General features: G+C 42.3%; 3 protein-coding genes across 3 annotated transcripts; 1 reads left to right on the forward strand and 2 right to left on the reverse strand.

Moving 5' to 3' along the window:
• Positions 1 to 38: 38 nt before the first annotated feature.
• On the reverse strand, positions 39 to 5437 carry LOC124473111 (protein crumbs homolog 1-like). The gene is made up of 8 exons (XM_047028378.1): positions 5369 to 5437; positions 4132 to 5109; positions 2831 to 3381; positions 2503 to 2668; positions 1251 to 2169; positions 1098 to 1142; positions 847 to 969; positions 39 to 722 (listed from the first exon to the last, which is right to left on the reverse strand). Exons 1-8 carry the CDS (start codon positions 5424 to 5426, stop codon positions 470 to 472), a joined length of 3093 nt encoding a protein of 1030 aa, XP_046884334.1. The 5' UTR covers positions 5427 to 5437; the 3' UTR covers positions 39 to 469.
• A 1155-nt stretch (positions 5438 to 6592) lies between these two features.
• On the forward strand, positions 6593 to 12098 carry zbtb41 (zinc finger and BTB domain containing 41). Its single transcript, XM_047028322.1, has 11 exons — positions 6593 to 6755; positions 7148 to 8301; positions 8515 to 8722; positions 8943 to 9012; positions 9194 to 9341; positions 9635 to 9764; positions 9939 to 10034; positions 10432 to 10538; positions 10695 to 10800; positions 10900 to 10988; positions 11119 to 12098. The coding sequence occupies exons 2-11, from the start codon at positions 7164 to 7166 to the stop codon at positions 11733 to 11735; spliced, it is 2709 nt and encodes a 902-aa protein (XP_046884278.1). The 5' UTR covers positions 6593 to 6755; positions 7148 to 7163; the 3' UTR covers positions 11736 to 12098.
• Positions 12099 to 12677: 579 nt separating this feature from the next.
• On the reverse strand, positions 12678 to 18796 carry LOC124473085 (complement factor H-related protein 1-like). Its single transcript, XM_047028344.1, has 10 exons — positions 16087 to 18796; positions 15598 to 15783; positions 15116 to 15280; positions 14589 to 14768; positions 14462 to 14488; positions 14183 to 14221; positions 13977 to 14015; positions 13698 to 13859; positions 13391 to 13576; positions 12678 to 12871 (listed from the first exon to the last, which is right to left on the reverse strand). Exons 1-10 carry the CDS (start codon positions 16190 to 16192, stop codon positions 12858 to 12860), a joined length of 1104 nt encoding a protein of 367 aa, XP_046884300.1. The 5' UTR covers positions 16193 to 18796; the 3' UTR covers positions 12678 to 12857.
• Between the last annotated feature and the right edge of the window lie 50 nt (positions 18797 to 18846).

Raw genomic sequence — 18846 nt, forward strand, 5'->3', positions numbered from 1 at the left:
TTGAACCATTAGGATACTGTATATGCTTTATTGGTGGTTTTATGTATTTTTGTTTTTGTGTATTCATTCAGATGTATTTTCTAGCTACACAATTAGGGTTTCTCAAAAATAGATATTTGCTCTGTCATGTCAGCACTTCAAGTTAGCGCAGGTATGTCTCATTATAAAACACTGTAAATTAGAAAAAAAGTTGTGTTAAAAAACATATTGTAAGGCACAAAAACAGCCTTCTACAATCTTGTAGTTTAAGTATGAGAGCCTACTACATAACATACAGTACATATTTGAAGCACACAGTCTGAAATTTGTATTGTATTGTACATAATGTATTTTACGTTCAGACAAAACTTCTATTCACAATAAGTAGATATGTAGATACTTCACATGCTGATAGTGGAGATCATATTTCCTGCTTCCTGTGAAGGTAAGCTGGTCATAGATGTGTGTACAAAGCCCTCTCACTTGGCTTCTAATCTTCCATGTTGAATCCCCACTCTACCTCAGGTCCGTCATCGAGGCGCAAGATAAGGTATGACATAAGCTGGAACATGTTCTGCCACAGAAACAGGAACACATAGAAGTAGAAGTCACTGACGTCGATCTGACAGTGCTCGCCTGAGAAGCTTATTTCACACATGCAATGGAATCCATTGTTGAGGTTGTGGCAGAATCCTCCATTTTGACAGGGGCTGGACGTGCATTCGTCCACATCTTTCTCACACCTGCAGAGAAAGAATACTAAGCAGTCATTTGAATTGGTACAAAGCTTCAACAGGAAATGACAGCAAATATCCTCTCTATGCAGAAGTCAAATGGATTAAGTTACTGTTACTATCCATGGTTTACCATTGGCCAATAAAACCAGGAAGACAGTCACAGGTGTTCTCCACTGTAGAGCAGTTTCCACCATTGAAACAGCTGTAGTTCCACCTGCTACTCAGGCAAATAGACACAGGCAGTGTTGGGATCCTGTAAAATACACAACAATTAAATGACTAAATGTAAATGTAAACAATTAGGACAAAAATACAGAACAAACGCTAGCATGAGACAACTCACAAGATTTGGTGGGGTGATGGTCATCACTATGTACTTACATAATCTTGTCCATATATATATATGGTATGTCAGGGATTTTCACACTGGAAAATAAAATGTTACTTGTATAAGTTCGTTTTTTTGTATTTCTTGGCTTCTATGAAATACATGCATATTGTTAGTAGTTCAGATGGAAGGTGTTTGAGACTCACTTGCAGAGAAACCCGGTCATGTTTTGGGGGCAGAGGCAGGCGTAGTTCAGGCGGCCCCTGAGGCAAGTGGCCCCCTGGCTGCATTTGTTGTCATCACACGTGTCCACTTCTGCCTCACACCGGGCCCCTTTGTATCCTGGCTCACACGTACACATGTACCCACCGGACTGAATAGTACAGGTGCCATGGACACAGGGGCTGGAAGCACAGGTGTCAGAGGAGTCCTGGCACTGTGGTCCGGACCATTCTGGAGAGCATTTGCAGAGGAATTGGTCAAATAGGTCTTCGCACATACCCTGGTTCAGACAAGGGTTGGGTGCACATACACTTGCTCCCAAGCAGCCGTACTGGGGAGGCTCACTGCCAGATAGCTTCACAAACTGCTCATCTTGAGGCCTTGGTAGATTCAGGTCAGTGTCTCCATGATAGGGCAATAAAAGCCCTCCAATCTCCACAGGCCCTAGGCACCCAGCCAGGTGCCCCCCAGTTTCAGGTCCTAGCCCCCCCAGGAGGATGTCCACCCCATCTCTCAGGAAGTCCAGGTTCCCAGAGGATACGATTGACACATCTGATTCCTCTCTCTTCTTGTCCAGAACCATGATCCACCTGGAGGTCTTGAGGTCAGGGTTCTCCATGAAGAGCTCCACCATGTGCCACTCGCCATCGCTAACCGGCCCCCAGCTCTGTGCAGTCAGCTTCAGGGAGCCTACACCCGCTTTCACCTGTAGCTCCAGAAGCAGGCGGGAATGCTGGAGGGAGATGGTGAGGTATTCTGAACCTCGTTCTGCATGCATGAGGGTGCCGTCAGTTTGCCTGGTTCGGAAACTAAGAACGACGCTGCTGATGCTGCGACTGATTTTCCCATTGCCTCTGTAGATCAATGTGCTTTGGTCACTTCGGAGGGTCACATTAGACTTGCCTGTAGTACAAAGAGCAGATTCAATCAGTTGTATACTAGAAATATGTTAGCCTTTTTCTTTTATGTATCAAGGTTAATAAAAAACACGAACATGATGACTACACAAATAAACAAGGTCCATGTGGTAACCCATAACACGACAATCTCTAATCGTAGGAATACCCTGTTTTTATAATCTAGTACAATCAGTCCACACACATCAATGAATGAAAGGAGAACATAACACTGTGTTACAAAGACAATAGCACAAACATATGATACAGACATGACATTCATAAGTGGTTTTGAAGTGTAGCCCTTTTGCACCTACTTTAGAGGACCTTAACTACTCACACTCAAAACCCTGGGCCAGAGGCTGGCATACTGCGGTCGAGGGACAGGGGGACAGCTCACACCATTTCACCTCCTCACAGCGCCGCCCTGCAGTATTGGGAGGACAACTGCAGCTGAAGTCATCCCACATGGAGTAGCAAACTCCACCATTCAGACATGGACTGGCCTGAGGAGGATAAGCAGGGTCATGTGTCCTGTCAGTGATGACTTGCCCAACCATGATGACCTTGAGGCTGTCTTTCTTGCCCTATCTATATACAGTATGTAGGTATGTAGATAATATCACGGGTCTCATCAGCAAGCATGTGCAGGTCTGTCAGGGACTTACAGAGCAGGTGTTATCACTGGTGCACCCATGTGTGACGTTGGTAAGCTGCTCCAGCTTGAAAGAGCCCACTGGAGTTTTTATAGGGAAGAACTGTAGGCGTCTGCTGTTGATTCGCAAGTCCTGGACACACCCCTTGAAGTAACCTCCGAAGGAGGCAGTGGCGCGCTGGTCAGCCAGACCTCCAACGTAGACTAGGTCCCCTGACTGAGCCAGTACAGGACGGATAGGGACCGTCCCCTGGCTGTGGCCTGACTGGTACAGGGCCACTGTTCTGTCTTCCAGCTTTACCATCACCAGGTGGAAGTGTCCATTGCTGACTGAGCTCTGCCCTACCAGGCTTTCAAAATTGTTGACTTGAACTTTGATCTGGCCCTCCTCCAGCCACAATCGGAGGTACTGGCTGGTGCTATTGGCCAGAGTCAGGAGAAGGCCGCTGGATTGCTTTGTGCGTATAAACATGGACACAACAAACTTGTCCCCTGGGTCATCGTCCAATGAGAAGAGGGCAAAGCTCCCGAAGTCTTGGTTGCCAAATCTAGCAGTGATATATTCTAAAGGATGAACACAAAGTAGTCAAATTGAACACTTCCCTGTAGCTTTCATAGTTGAGATCAATAGCAACTCAGCTCAATAATGTGTAATAATAACAGAACTTATAAAATAATACGTACAAAAAAGTATTATGTCATAAACCTTAATACACAATTTAAATTTCAATGCATTAGATCTCCCTTAAAATGAATATATTGCATTGGGAAGGAAGCCAATCCCTTTGACAAATGGTTTTACAATATGTTTCTGACTCAAACGCCTGCCTGTGTACACAGATCACGTTGACGGAGAGTGGTCAGAGTCCCTAGGCCACTGTGTTTTCGTCAAAGCGAAGCTGCTCCTAGTCTGCTAATCAATCCCACGTTTCTTTAATCCTCGTCCCAGGTGTTGTCCATAACACCCTTCATGCCTGTGTGTGTGCTATTTTTTACTAGCTCTATAAGCTCCTTTTAAACGAACTGGCTAACTTTATTCTGTGTTGGGTGCTCAGTTAAGGCATTAAGGCATGCCTGGCATTCAGATGGTGTGGTTGTGAATTAGTGTGGCATTACTGCTTAATCTGACCTAGGCAGATGAAAAATGGGTTTAGTGTCAGACAGGGTCATCAGAGATGTAATTGTACTGTTCTATTAATAGTGTTGTTATTATATAGATTTCATTACAGTTGATATTTTCTACTATGGGGATGGCATTTTACGTGAGCTACTTTCTACAAGTGATTCCTGGAACGGTTATCCCTCAGTCCTTACCTTCTGCACAGGTGGGCCCCTCATAGGGCCTCTGACAATCACAAGAGAAGCTCCTCCATCCCTGGCTCAAACAGCGGCCCCTGTTCTGACAAGGGCTATCCTCACACTTGTCCCTTTCACTGCACCCCAGTGTGACGTTCACCTGGGTGGAGGAGCTGATACTTAGCTTCCCAGCGGGCACCACAAGCCGTGAGTCCACAAACACGTCTCGGAAGCAGCCGAGGTAGGCTGGAGGGTATGCAGTCTCTCTCTTTGCAGCTGAGCCAGACCTCCCTCCTTCTGCTCCTAGAAAGAGGCTCTGGCGGACAGACTCCAGCTCAAGTGACCCCGAGCCTTGCTCCAGAAAAGCGTCCTCTGTGCCAGACTCCATTGAGCAACTTCCCTCTGAGCAGGGTTGGCGCAGCTTAATGAGGCTCACAACACCGCCCAGCAGGGCCTCCACCCGGTGCCAGTCGTCATCCGCCACCTTCTCAGAGAGCTCCTGAACCAGGGTGCTTGACCCTTGACCCCGCAGGCTGCTGAGGCGGAGACGTCCATCAACCAGCTCAATGGTGAGCAGCAGGTCATCCACCCTCCGCTGGAGGAGGGTGCCAATGGGGCGTCTTGTCCTGAAGCTGAATGTAACGTTGAGCGGTGCTTCAGGATCCAGAAGCTGAGTTGCCACATACATGTGACCCTGGGTCTCAAATGAAAATACTGTAGGAGTGTTGCAATTCAGGCCCGAGAAACCGGCCTGGCAGATGCATGTGTAGGCATGCCGATTGTTCATAAAGAGAGGAGAACAAATTCCTCCATTCTCACAATGGTTGGCATTACAACCCAGCAGAGCAACTGTGCAGTTCTTTCCCCCATAGAGTCGCCCATCTCGGCTCTGCAGGGAGCAGAGGCATCGGTAGCTTGCATGATCGCCAACACACACACCACCGTTATGGCACGGCTGCTCTTCACATCCGTTAATGTCGTTGTCAGAGAGAGTGTCTACAAGGAACATAAAAAAGATTTTACTGTCGAGAATTCAGACTGCAAAGAAGAAAGTTAGTATCATTAACAACATTTATCTGGTGTAGACACAGAAACTACATTGCAGATTGCGATGTCTTGAGAATGACCAACATAAATAAAACAGGTTAATAGAGCTATTCCTTGACCTTTTTACTGTAGACAGAATTGTAGCTCACAGAACAAAATACCAAAATAGCCCATCAACAAGATAGCATCAGTCAAAGAGCAAAATTACCTGCAATAAGAAACCCTAAAACAAAAAAATACCCGTAGAATCTCCACATTGTCAACATTGTTGTTTTCAAATCCTCCTAATCAAGTTGCCTGAATAAATATCCATGTTATTTCACCAAGCGATGAAGAGTCCTGGTTCATAGAATGGCATCTTATGCCGTTATCCCCATGCATGCATTGACCAAGGTTGGGATCACTGCAAGCCAGATATATGGGATTAAGCTAATGCACTTACAATGTCTTACAAACAGAGTTGGCCAGAGTATTGGGTTCAGAGGACTCATTTAAGCAACAGCAAACATATTCATCTTCCATGTTTGGAGTCGTGCCTCCCAGGAGCAATAAAGGTACCTCAATACAAGGAATCAAGAGTCACAGTAAAAGTGGCTAATTGTTCACATGCATGTCATATACAATCAGTCACACACATGCGGTCACACACACACACACATACACAAATACGCACACACAACTAGTCTCTTTGTTGATTTAATTCATTATCAGTAATTGGTCTCAGTCACTTAAATCTATATCATGAGGTTAGTTTTGCACTTTAAAATCTGAGTGGACACCTCCTGGACACCTCTACATGTCAAGTACATCAACATCAAAAGCAAGCTAATAGCAACATCTTGCCATTATAAATCAAGGCCATAGCCATGGAGTCAACATTAGGGGGGACAAATTATTTTAATGATAATTTCTGACAGCGTGCATGGTTGCCTGTCGTAGCGTAGCACATTTGTATTTTATATCAATATATTGGGGGGGACATTTTTGACCAGATTTGAATATTGGGGGGGATGTGTCCCAATTTGTATTATGATTATGGCCTTGTTATAAATAGTCTTTGATATAAATGATCTTTAGAATGCCAACACTATTTGTGACAGGAATACCAAGACAGTAACGGAGGGTAAAAATGCAGAGCCATGTACAGAGTAGAGGCATGGCTCTGGATAAAAGTGGATTTCTCTCTGCGTTTCCGAAGCTTTTTACTACAATACCCACAATGCAATGTAACCATTCTAAATGACCTATGTGATAAACGCCTGCACATTCTACATACACAAACTGATTAAATAAATCATTTGAGCACTTTCTGTGCGCTGCATACGCAAATATCTATTTTTCTAACATATGTAATACAAAATAAATTACTCTATAGCTCTATTTTGTCTACCACACGATTAACACGTTTTTTACTATAACAACTGAATCGGCCAATGGCAGCTTGTTTAAGTGTCTGACACTTAGAGGCTGGGAAGGTGGGGCAATTTTGAGATGTTCAGGATAAAATAATGTAGCTAGCGCTATGTTCTTCGAAAAAATCAACATATATACGGCCACGGTTGCTTGATCAAATCTGATGAATCGAAACGGCTAAGGTAGGCTTGTGAATCAGCGTCGCTAGTAATTACACTACCCGAGGGGCAGAAAGGGTCGTTTGTCAAGTTCTCCTCCGAGGGGGCCCATTGCGAAAACATAACATAGGGGTCCTTGAGGTGCACAGCGAATGCGGTAGTGCATTAGCCAGCTAGACAGAATGTCAAAGACGTGATGTAAAATGTGTGCAACACGTTTCATCGAAACTTGGCACTTTTACTTACATCAAACTATAACATTGTCAACGTTATACAATTCAACGTATGTTATTGTTTGCAGTAATTTCACAGAGTAAACGAATCCAATAATCCAATTAAAGAAAACCATGCCCCTGTTCAATATCATTGACTATGTCTTCACCATATCCTTGACCAGCTGCTATGACTGTTTTCAGGAAAATCGAATGACTCATGAACACCACGATGAAAAGGAAATTAAACAAACCTCAGCCACCTAAGCAGAGAAGAAGCCTCAGTTCACAGAGGGACATGGTGGATTCAGGTGTCATGTCAGATCCTGATAGTCAGATGAAGCACCTGGCTTTGATGCAGCACAGTAACAATGTCCTTAAGTTCTTAAATGAGGACAGAACCAAGCAGAGGTTTTGTGACCTACACGTCTCAGTGGGTGGAAAACAGTACAGTGCCCACAAAGTGGTGCTGGCCCAGGGTAGCAGTTACTTTCATGCTGAGCTTACCAAGAACCCACAGACAAACCATATCACCCTGGACCATGTCGAGGAGTCTGTGTTCCAGCACCTGCTGCACTTCCTGTATACGTCAGAATTTGTGGTGTCAGAAAGGGAGCTCCCTGCCCTGACCAAGGCAGCACGCTTCCTGGATATGATGGATGTGGTAAAGCTGCTGACCGAGACAGAAGGACCAGTGGTTTGTGTCCTGGCCCAGGCTAACACTGGGGTGGAGCCAGATGTTGAGAGAAACACTGAAGTCCCAGCAGATGGCACCATAGACCACAGCCAGACTAGTGTACAGTGTTGCTTCTGCAGCCGCAGGTTTTGCTACAAGAAGTCGCTGGAGAATCACCTGGCCAAGAGTCACATTTGTACACAAGGGGATTCAGTGGTTGAGAATGCAGCAGAAAGTCAGGTGACCACAACTGCTAGGAGGTCAGCTCGAAGGAGGAAAGTCCCTGCCAAATTTAAAATCAGTGACACTGAGGCCACAGAGGCTAACATGGAAGAACCATCTCAGGACACTGTTGGGCAAGAGACAGGCCCCTTTTTACCAGAGGAAGAGGACAGCAAAGAAGAACATGACAACAGGAAGAAGGAAAGCAAGTCTCACTCAGGTGGTGAATCAGAGGATGAAGAAGAGAGGGAGGACGAAGAGTTGGAAGTGGAGAACCAACGTGTAATTGTGGAAACTGCAGAAGATCAGACTGGTCCTGAGGTAGAGGTGTACAGTCAGACCTCTGACAGTGCTAATCATGCACTTGTATACCCAGAGGGCCTGGCACCAGTCATAATCCACACCGCCAGCAAGAAAAGTCTCCAGTGCCCCAAGTGTGACAAGACGTTTGACCGTATAGGTGGGAAAAATGACATTAAGCAGGTTGGATGGGGTACATGATTGAATTGGCCAGAAAGGAAATAATTAGCCTCTCATCAGTTGACATACTAGCTTGTTGATACATAATCGTAAATGTATATTGTGCTGCAACATAAAAACAAAATTCTCCTTTAGACCAGAATGGGGATATAGGTTGACACCCCAGGCTGTAATGTTTCTCAAATGTTTTTAGGGAAGTATGAGAGTCACACCAGGGTCCACACAGGGGAGAAGCCGTTCCAGTGTGACGTCTGTCTACAGTGTTACTCCACCAAGTCCAACTTGACTGTGCACAAGAAGAAACACGACAACGATGCTCCCTTCCAGAGGAAGGAGCACAAGTGTCCCTTCTGCAGCAAGCTCCATGCAAGCAGGAAAACCCTGTCCAAACATGTCAGAAGGTAACCCAGGTCCACCCCTCTGGCTTTAGTCATTGGTCCTTTTTCTTGAAAAATACTGTATCATTCAGTAACATTTTATTCATAGTTTTTCAAGAAAGAGGTGAACTATTGTTTCTCAGAAAACATTGTTGGAAGTGTGATTGTCAAAAACCTCTGACTGACCACAGTGTGTCCAAACTGTATCCAGTAGGATATGTGTTAACTTGCCTCATGTTTACAGGTTCCACCCAGACCACATCCAAGAGTTTATTATAATGAAGAAGAGGAAGAGCGAAGGTTGGAAATGTGATGTAAGCTTCGATTGTATCCTAATGCTGGGGGTTTAACAGAACCAAATGAAGACACGTTTAGACTCCTTAAGTTTCATTCCTCAATAATGCTGACAAGGTGTCTTATCAACAGAATCTGCGGTTCCGTTGCCCAGATTAGCCGGATTGTACTTAATCCTCTTACTTCTTACCCCTGAGTTAGATCTGCCACAAGTCTTTCACACGTAGACCTCATCTGGAGGAACACATGATCCTCCACACACAGGACCGACCCTTCAAATGCTCCTTTTGTGATGATTACTTCAAGTCCAGGTTTGCCAGGTTGAAACACCAAGAAAAGTACCACTTAGGTGCGAACATCTTCAAACCCTCAGTTTTTGTATCATGTTTAAACGAATGAACTATTTGATCTAGTATACCTTAAAACTGATCCAAAAGATTTAAACTGTTGACTTCAGTTAGACTGTTTAGTGAGTGAGTCAATGTATTTTATTTGACTGTAACTATTGGGAAATGCTGTCAAATCATTTAATGCTTCGTAAAGTCTTCAAAAACATTGTGTTAATCAATGGTTAAAGCTAATATTAACATTACAAGTAGGGTTGTGACATGAGCACCAAATAAACCTCTTATCTGCCCACAGGTCCATTCCCATGCGACATCTGTGGCCGACAGTTCAATGACACGGGCAACAGAAAAAGACACATTGAATGCACACATGGAGGGAAGAGAAAATGGACCTGCTTCATTTGCGGGAAATCAGTGAGGGAGAGGTAAGACTGTGTGACAGCATGATCTGCATGTTGGAACATCCAGGCCTCAATTCCTTTGTAAAGGCAGCCAATTTCATTCAAATGTACTTTGTATCATTAATATACTGACCTTTCGATATTAATCTCATAAAAAATACTTGTATTTCTCTGTTGTGTTTTCCTTTACATATACAGAACAACATTGAGGGAACATTTGCGTATCCACAGTGGAGAGAAGCCTCATCTCTGTAGTATCTGTGGGCAGAGTTTCCGCCATGGCAGCTCCTATAGGTCAGTCTCCAGCCAATATCTAACCCTGTTACACAAAGTCAAGGTACCCCCTCCTCTGCACCACCCTTCTAAACATCCAGCCTTTATTGGGGCCGAAAGCATGTCTCGTTAGAGAAGCCGTAAAGAGAGGCCTATAAGAACCTTGAAGGATCTGGAGAGTTCAGATCATTGGTTGGGATGAGAGATGCAGAAATCCGCCATATCGACAACTCTGTGGGTGTAATGCTCCAGTGACAAGAAGAAGGCCTAAAACATACCATCTGAAAGCATGTCTGGAGTTTTCCAAAGAACGTGAGAATGACCTAACTGTGATGTGAGAAAAGCCGGAAGGGCCATGGTGACGTGGTCATCGATTAAGTTCTGTATGTACCAAACATTATCCTTTTGGTTTTGATAGGCTTCATCTCCGTGTCCATCACGATGACAAACGCTATGAGTGTGACGAGTGTGGGAAAACCTTTATTCGTCATGACCATCTGACCAAACACCAGAAAATACACTCAGGTTCTATGTCCCCATTAATCTCCTTTTTTCCCAGTCTGGGTTCAATCTGTATAATCTGTGGTGTTAATATAGATGGAATGTATCAGTGTACACCCGCTGTGTATGCATGTAAATTAAAAAGAATTGTGGACTGAGCTCTCTCTTAATTGGATGCAGGTGAGAAAGCGCACCAATGTGAGGAGTGTGGGAAATGCTTCAGACGGCATGATCACCTGACTGTCCATTACAAGAGTGTCCACTTGGGAGAAAAAGTGTGGCAAAAGTAAGGGCATGCAAGAATAGCGGTAAAAATGTGTACATGAAAGTGTTTTCTTGGTATGTGGTTTGAAACCATATGCGTGAATAAGGCTTATGTATACAGGTATAAAATGGCGGTGCATCAGTGTGAGGTCTGCAAGAAAGAGTTCAAGGGAAAGTCCAGTCTAGAGATGCACTTTAGGACACATTCAGGTAAGATGACCCCCTCCCCCTTCCCCCTTTTGAGTTGGCACTTTCTTTGGACGGGTTTCGTTTCCTTTGATTTCGGATTCAATTAGTTTGTCTTCAAATCTGACCCATTTTATTGTTGTCTTTCTGAAAGGTGAGAAACCACACAAATGCCCAGTGTGCCACCAAACGTTCCGGATTAAGAAGACTATGACGAAACACATGGTGATTCACTCGGACGCCCGCCCCTTTAACTGCCCCCACTGCAGTGCCACCTTTAAGAGAAAAGACAAGCTCAAGTACCACATGGACCACGTTCACAGCACAAAGTTCAGCGAGCAGCCTCTTACCGGAACTAACGAGGACAAGATGGCCGTCTTGCCATATGAGGAACCCCCTAAAGTCTTCCCTGAGGAACCCAAGACCGTCTTCCAGAGTGCCAATGCAGACTCGCGTGTTCCTGTCACTCTGGTGCCCGTCCACATGTCGGGCGTCCAAGGTGACTTGGCCAGACACGGAACAGCTATCTCCACCCAACCCCAAGGTGTGCTCACGTCACCCCAAGCCCAGGCCCAGATAACCAGGTACCAAGCAGCCACGGACCTGGCCTTCCTGGAGAAGTACACGCTGACCCCTCAGCCTGCCAACATAGTACACCCAGTACGGCCAGACCAGATGCTGGACCCTAGGGAGTCTTATCTGGGTACATTACTCGGCCTGGACTCTGCCCCCACTGTCCAAAATATCTCTAACTCTGATCACCCCCACTAATAACCTCCGACCTGCCACCAGGTTTTGTATGCAACGGTGAGCGACAGACATGCATAGTAGCTGGAGAGGAACATACTGAGAGTTAGTTCAGAAGAAGTGTAACGGTGTAAAGCCGTGAAATTCACTCTTCAGGTATGTAGCAGCCACCCGCGTCAATGAAGAGCTAGCTTTTCTTTGGCGTAGTTGGTAGTGGTCGCGCTTGGCAAGTGGGAGGTCGTACTTTCGAGCCCAGCGAGTGGCGAACCACCTTGGTGACGTAACTTGTCCACGTCTGTTACATACCGTCACAGAAGCACTATGATCAAATATGTTTTGGATACCTTAGATACTTTTTTTAGCACCACAGAAATGTCTAACAGTTAAGCTGCATTTTGTATCTTCCTCAGCATGAAGGCTCTGACACATTATCCATGTTGTCAACAAATTATCCATGTTGTCGTTGTTTTCCCCAACCATGCAATGTTCTATAGTTGGAAACGTTGCAGTAGTATGAGACAAGTAATGTTGCCACTTCTTTGAACAAATGACACCTTTTCTATATTTTCCCAATCTTTCCCAAAGTTAGGTAAAGTGATTGAAGGGATCGGTCTGTGTGTTCGTCACACTGTAATATCGACTTTGTGCAGCTATGTTCACACATTGGGTTCCGTTAATGGTCCTGTTTTTGTTGTTGTTGTGACTGATAGGTGGAACACACCGTTTGTCTCTGACTATATAAACCATTTGACTGATTATACGTATTGTTATTACCACATTGAAATCAATTGTTATCACTGACAAGGCATTTCTGATGGGGATAACATGTCTACTATTTGCTTGTTTAAAAAAAAAAAAAACTGGTAAAAAGGTTTTACGTTTAATTGTGGGTGTTGCAACGTGTTGATGGTGGTTGTATAAGGGTCCTGTTGGCCTAGTTTACAACATTCACATGAAGCATCAAAAGTGATTTAAGCCATTTAATTGTATCAACTATGTGAGCAGATGATCTTAAATGATGTGAGAATACGGACCATAATATATCTGTTATAATTGATGTACATGAAAGCGACATCATGTCCTCTGGAAGGCTTCTAATAACTCTTCATTTGGTTGGAGTTTCAGTTTGATGTTATGGTGGGATTCTCACCCTTTGACACCTGAAAATGAACAGTTACCATTGACATCAAAACCACATTTCTATTCTACATACTTCCGATGTACACAGACCTACTATAACCAATCATATTTTTAACTTTATTACTTCAATATTCCTGTGTTAAGCTTGCCATTTGTGATCATTAGGAACGTTAGAACATAATTACAACTGCCATCTAACCTTGTTAGAACTAAACTCAAACTACTTTGACAATTCAACTTCAACATTGAATTCAACTGTTGTGTCTTAAGTTGGACAGGATATACTTCACTTACCAAGTTGAAGTAAACGAGGCAGACCAACAAAAAGAATTATGGGAAATCAGCTATTTTAAATACCTAAATGTTATTGCTTAAGTTTTAAGCAATAAGACTGTTGTATTACAAAGCATAAGGCCTACATGGAAGCAAAACTAAACATTCTCTAGTGAAGTTGTTTGACAAATATCCCGAAGTAAAGGTTTGTTGTTCAATATTTATGTAGTTTAATTTAGAGAGGTGGGGATTTATATGTCACTCACATTCAGTAAAACGTAGTTTTCCTTGGTAACAGCCAACATCTAAATAGTAATGTTGATATTTGAAACCTCCCCAGGGCCATCTCTTGTGACAGTAGAATAGTTTTCTGTTGCCTTCCTCTATGTATTGTATCCCTGTAAATGGTGCCACTCCTTTTGGCGGATTTGTCCCGGCAATCATACAGGGTTCTGAAGAAACGTGTGAAACAAATCAGGTTAGTGCACAATATCTTTTTAGGAAATGAGAGAAGAGTCGGTTAAGTTAAAAGTTTTTTTCTGAGATATAGGGATATAGGTACACATATTATACCTAAACAATTGGGTTGGTGTGACCACTTTCCATTTCCAAGACAAAAAACGTGCTCTGGTCCCTCACGCGTGTAATAAATACTACATCGGATTAACAGTGTTGATTCATCAAGCTTAGAGACTAGACCGTTTGTTAAATCAGGGGCTGTACCACAGAACTCCACTAGGAAACAAACAAAAAAATGATTAGAAAATATGTAGCCTAGCCTCATTCAACTTAATGCAAAATGTCTGAGAATCTTCTGAAGTGATAATGTGAGAACACACAACATAGGCCTACATGGTTGTGTCCGGGGCTGTTTGGTACGTCCTGCGTCATCTGTCCGTAAAAATGCAGTAAATGACATTGTTACAACACAAAAGTCGACAAATCGCTTAAAGGAGCACATTACAGGACCGGTATTGTGGTGATCGAGTTTGATTACAGTGACTCCATATTTGTCAACGATCAATGGTGTCGTGAGAAAACAAAATGTCCTTCATCACCTGTTCTGTCATCAGCAGCAGGCGTAGGTTGGACAGGTCCTCAATGATTGAGTGTCAATACAGAATGAGTTACCAAATACCACTACATTTTACAGAACAATTTAAGGATGGGTGCTACATTGCTAAATATTTTGATTGACTTCAAACACAGCAGCCAGAAAAGCCAAAATACAATATGGAGGTAGGCTATTCAGTCCTTTTAGTGCTTTTCCTGCCTCCAAATTTCAATAGCCTACAGCATGTAATAATTAAGAAGAATAAAAACATTGACCTGCTTACTTGGTGCTGCAGTTGGTTTAAGGAACTCTGAAGGGATAATTAAAATACTTTTAAGATTGCCATTCATAAACTTTGCCATTCATTGGTTCATAAACTTCATCAATAAATGAGTAGTCTATTTACTTACGACATTTAGGCGGTGGGCTCCATTCCCCCTCCTCACAGACACTTATGATAGAACCTTCCAAAGTATAGGAATCCATACATTTATACTCTACTGCCTGTTTATCCCCAAATATGTCCTGGTATTTATGGATGATAACAGCATCAGACACAAAAGCAGGTGCACCACATGAAGTTGCACTCTCTGTAAACAGGATGAAAGAGAGATGATGGTGAGTAAACAGAGCGCAGACCATCAGACAGACAGCATGTGCTGGAGATGAGGAAGGCAACACACATGCAAACTAAATGTTACTAAACCATCTTATATTAAACTGTCATTTGTTTTTATTCATTCACAAAATAGACATAGCTTCATGCATTACGTTTGCAAGCACTTGTGCTCCATTTGTAAGTAAGCTATTGAGGAAGGCCAAGCAAGAGAGGATGTCACCAGATTGGTTGGTGGTTCTGGTATTTTACACAAGTTTGTACCATGTCACATGTTCCTACTCGTATTTTACACAATCCAACTATGAAATAGATACTTACTAATACATGATCCTGTTGACCATTCTCCATCCTTACATGTTAGTATTGTTGAAGTGGTGGTGTTGTCTATTTCATATCCAGCCTCACATTCAATTAGATATTTTTCAGTTCCCAACTTTCTGAATTTAGCATTAGGGACATCAGGGGCAAAACAGTCACTTTTATCTGAAAAATTAATAAAACAATGTTCATCCATGTGTTGAAACAGAAAACACGTTCTCCTAATGTAAATTCAAGCATCAGGGACTTTTGGTACAGGACACAATGCTTTTCATATGAAAATAATAACAGCAAAAAATGCTTTGAAGGCTGAACAGAATCAAAATCCTCCAACTGTCTAGAAAGTACAAAAATCATTATTTGGTTATTTGCAGAAGGTAGGCTGTATGTTCATTCATGTACGTTGTATTTTTGAATTATGATTTGTGTTTTATGTCCATGTGGGCCACGACACAAAGCGTATGCCATCATGAAAGACTTACCTTTACATACAGGTTCAGGTGACCATGTGCCATTAACACATTTGCTAGTACCCCACCATCCCTCTCCCCTTCTTTCATAATCCTTTTCACAGGCATATGTAATGTCACTGCTATGCTGATAAGTGTCTTTTTCTGGGACAAAATAGCCATTTTTCAAAGATGGTTTGGAGCATTTTGAACCTTGACCTAAGATTGGTTAGAAAAATGCTAATTTAGTTGGTGACAACGGTTATATGAATGTTGACAGTTTCTTTTGAAGTTACCTTAAATACAGGATATATCACAAAAGTTTACATTTCAGTGGTTAGAATATTCGGTTTACAAACAAGTTAATGTGTACCTGTCCATCATCCACCATTTACAGTTCATTTGAAGAAAAATTATAATTTTAACAGGAGATAAATCCCCAATTTCTGGAGACCTACAAGGCTTGAAGATAAAATAAACACACAGAAGTTAATGGAGAATGTGAAATGTAAACACTCTTACCATCCGCCACCTCAAGAGAACTAAACAGTAGAACGAATAGAAGACACCCTAGTCTGTCCATTTCATCAGAATGTAGAGAAGGATCCAACCTGAATGCAAATACCATTGCTTAGGTAGTGAGAATCATGCGTTGATACATATGTTGTTCAGTCCAAGTTAATCATTGTGCAAGCCCCTCCCGATAACAGTCCGGAAACGTTTAACCAAGTAAGCAGTGGATTTAGACCCAGAATAAGACTAATTGATTAGTCATTGATTTCCATCCCTTGTCCAACAGTATATTGTGTGTTGATTATTGTGTCAGAAAAAAAAGTCCACTGAGAATATAACCTCGTTTCTGAAGTTTATACACATTTATCAGTCAGCTAAATGGAGAGAGTAACATTTAGGACTCTAGTCTAGAACAATGAATAGATCGAAGACTTGGAAATGGTCTACTGCAAAGTCTGAGATCTCATTTTGATGGTGAATCAAACTGACAAAATGCAGATAAGACACAACAGCTGGTATACAAAAAAAAGCAGGTAGATGAATACAAAAGGCAGTCCTTGTACATTTTCCTGACAGCTTTCTTCCCAGTCTAAAACATGAAATTGAGCATACACACTGGGTAAAAAGGAGACCTACAAGACGCAAGCCAAGAATCAAAATCCAGCCATATAGAAACATGAGAAAACTGTGTAAGAATTAGTAAGGTCAGAGTTGACCTACCGATTAAGATTGACATATGACAATGCTAAATCCTACTCCTACCTGGGTGTAGCTGGGTGCATGGTGAGAATAGTTTTTTCTTTAGTGCCTTCAACACCATCCAGCCTAAGTTGCTGGGGGAAAAGATGAGGCTGATGCAGGTGTAGAGCCCAACACATTTTGTTACATTAGTGGTCATGCTATTGCATCACTGGGCATTTATCACATTTCCAATCAATTTAAGTTGGAATTTTATTACACTTTCAGGCGTTATTTGGTTTTCAGGAAGTTACAACATTATTGGGTGCTACAAGGTGGAAGCCCCTTTAGTCTACTGTGTTGTTGACCATCTATAAATAAAAAATATGATTTTGATTGGGTTGTTTTTACAAAGACAACTGTATACTATGACACTGAACTTTGGAAAATTGTATAGAAATTTAATTATTCGACAAACAAGAACAGGTTATTTCAATATTTGGGAAAATCTGGTAACAATTATAGCTCTCCTGCAAAACAGATTATTGAGTCTTTTTGGTTCTTCAAATGCTTACCAACCACTGCCTTCAGAGAACTAAGCAGTTGAACCAAAGACATCCTATTCTGCCCATTTAATCAGAAATGACACAAGAATCCATTCTAGTTGAGTAAATACAAACGTTTTTATTCAATCTAATGTTGGGTGGTGGTGGGGAGAATGTGGGTGGAAACCTGTTTTTCAAGCTAATGATTGTCCAGGGTCCTTCCAGTAAATGCTTCAAAAAATGTACCTTGAAACCAAACTTGTGATGTTGTGTTTACTTCCAGATAACTAAATATTCTGTCCTGACTTCATTCACCCAATAAAACGATTCATTCTGAAGCCTTGATTTGGCATTATATAAGAGTGCACTATCCACGTAGTTATAAATCATTTTCCAGATCATATTTTCGGATGCATCTTGAGAAAAGTGGCGTGAAGAGATGGTCACAGAACACTGGTTGTCTCATTCATTTGTATGAGTACATTTTTTTTTACCTCACCATCATCATTGTATACTTGCATATACAATGAAACTTCAATACAGTATAGCAACAAAATACAAATTAGAAAGGCCCTTTACCAGGTTTTTATTATCAGTCATCACTAAACAAAAACAAAAAAGGTAAAGCAATGTTCCGTCCTCATTCTGTTTATCCGCACAACAAACAAAACTAAGAGAAAATAAAGATACAGCATCGTCATGTGGCCCAGGAGGTGGAATAACAAAATATAAAGAGAAGCAAACTCAAGATTGGAATTTACCTTCTGGAATATTGAACTCTGAACTAGGGTGAAAGACACCACTCGCTCAAACTCTCCAAACTCTGATCAAACACAGATCTATAAAGTCTCATATATACAACTAGGATCGCATGGAGCATGTGCATATTAGCCTGGACGATCCACGGCTCAAACTGTACAGCTCTGTGCTCCACTATTCCACTTGGATGAAAAAGACTGTTCAATGTTAGGAAATATAAACACATCTTCAATTTACAGGAGGTCTCCTCCCTTAAGCTCAGCTGGCATTTCTTTGTACTACCAGTCTCCTGAAAGTTTATCATCAAATATAGTACACCTGGAATTTAAAGGGTAATTCCATAGTTTTGCTAACATTAGGGGTTGGTTTTGCACAGTTTCCTCACTTATTGTGCATCATGCCTGATTGTTAATCAAAGAACACCATTCCCATTGTTAAATTCTTCTTCAATGTCAATCAAGACATCACAGGTCTACAAGTTTGCAAACAATACAGACATTGATAAAAATGTGGATGTTCTGTGATGAAGCCCATGTTTCTGGCTTGGTAGTACTTAATGGTGCTTCTAAAGAGAGCTTTGGTTTTGGTTCTCAGCATGCAGTATGAAAGATTTCCAAAATGACTGAGGACCCTATAGGTATCAGAAATGACCTAATGACAAAGCATAGGTTTCCACAAACAATCTGGCATTATGCACACCAAGAAAGAAAAGTATGACATGTTCCTAAGCATCCAAAGCATCCCCCCCCCCCCCCCCCCCCCCCCCCCCCCCCCCCCCCCCCCCCCC

This window comes from Hypomesus transpacificus, chromosome 10 (genome assembly GCF_021917145.1).
Source record: "Hypomesus transpacificus isolate Combined female chromosome 10, fHypTra1, whole genome shotgun sequence".
NCBI classification, from domain to species: Eukaryota; Metazoa; Chordata; class Actinopteri; order Osmeriformes; family Osmeridae; genus Hypomesus; species Hypomesus transpacificus.

Excerpts from the sequence above, each read along its gene's own strand:
- LOC124473111 (XM_047028378.1), bottom strand. The coding sequence starts at position 5,426 with ATGTTGACAATGTGGAGATTCTACGGGTATTTTTTTGTTTTAGGGTTT. Across the intron at positions 1,143-1,250 it reads ATGACCGGGTTTCTCTGCAA|TGTGAAAATCCCTGACATAC; the intron begins GTGAGTCTCAAA and ends TTTATTTTCCAG. Across the intron at positions 723-846 it reads CCTGGTTTTATTGGCCAATG|GTGTGAGAAAGATGTGGACG; the intron begins GTAAACCATGGA and ends CTTTCTCTGCAG.
- zbtb41 (XM_047028322.1), top strand. The coding sequence starts at position 7,164 with ATGAACACCACGATGAAAAGGAAATTAAACAAACCTCAGCCACCTAAG. Across the intron at positions 8,723-8,942 it reads CTGTCCAAACATGTCAGAAG|GTTCCACCCAGACCACATCC; the intron begins GTAACCCAGGTC and ends TCATGTTTACAG. Across the intron at positions 10,539-10,694 it reads ACACCAGAAAATACACTCAG|GTGAGAAAGCGCACCAATGT; the intron begins GTTCTATGTCCC and ends AATTGGATGCAG.
- LOC124473085 (XM_047028344.1), bottom strand. The coding sequence starts at position 16,192 with ATGGTATTTGCATTCAGGTTGGATCCTTCTCTACATTCTGATGAAATG. Across the intron at positions 13,860-13,976 it reads ACAGCCCCGGACACAACCAT|TGGAGTTCTGTGGTACAGCC; the intron begins GTAGGCCTATGT and ends TTTGTTTCCTAG. Across the intron at positions 13,577-13,697 it reads ACACCAACCCAATTGTTTAG|AACCCTGTATGATTGCCGGG; the intron begins GTATAATATGTG and ends ACGTTTCTTCAG.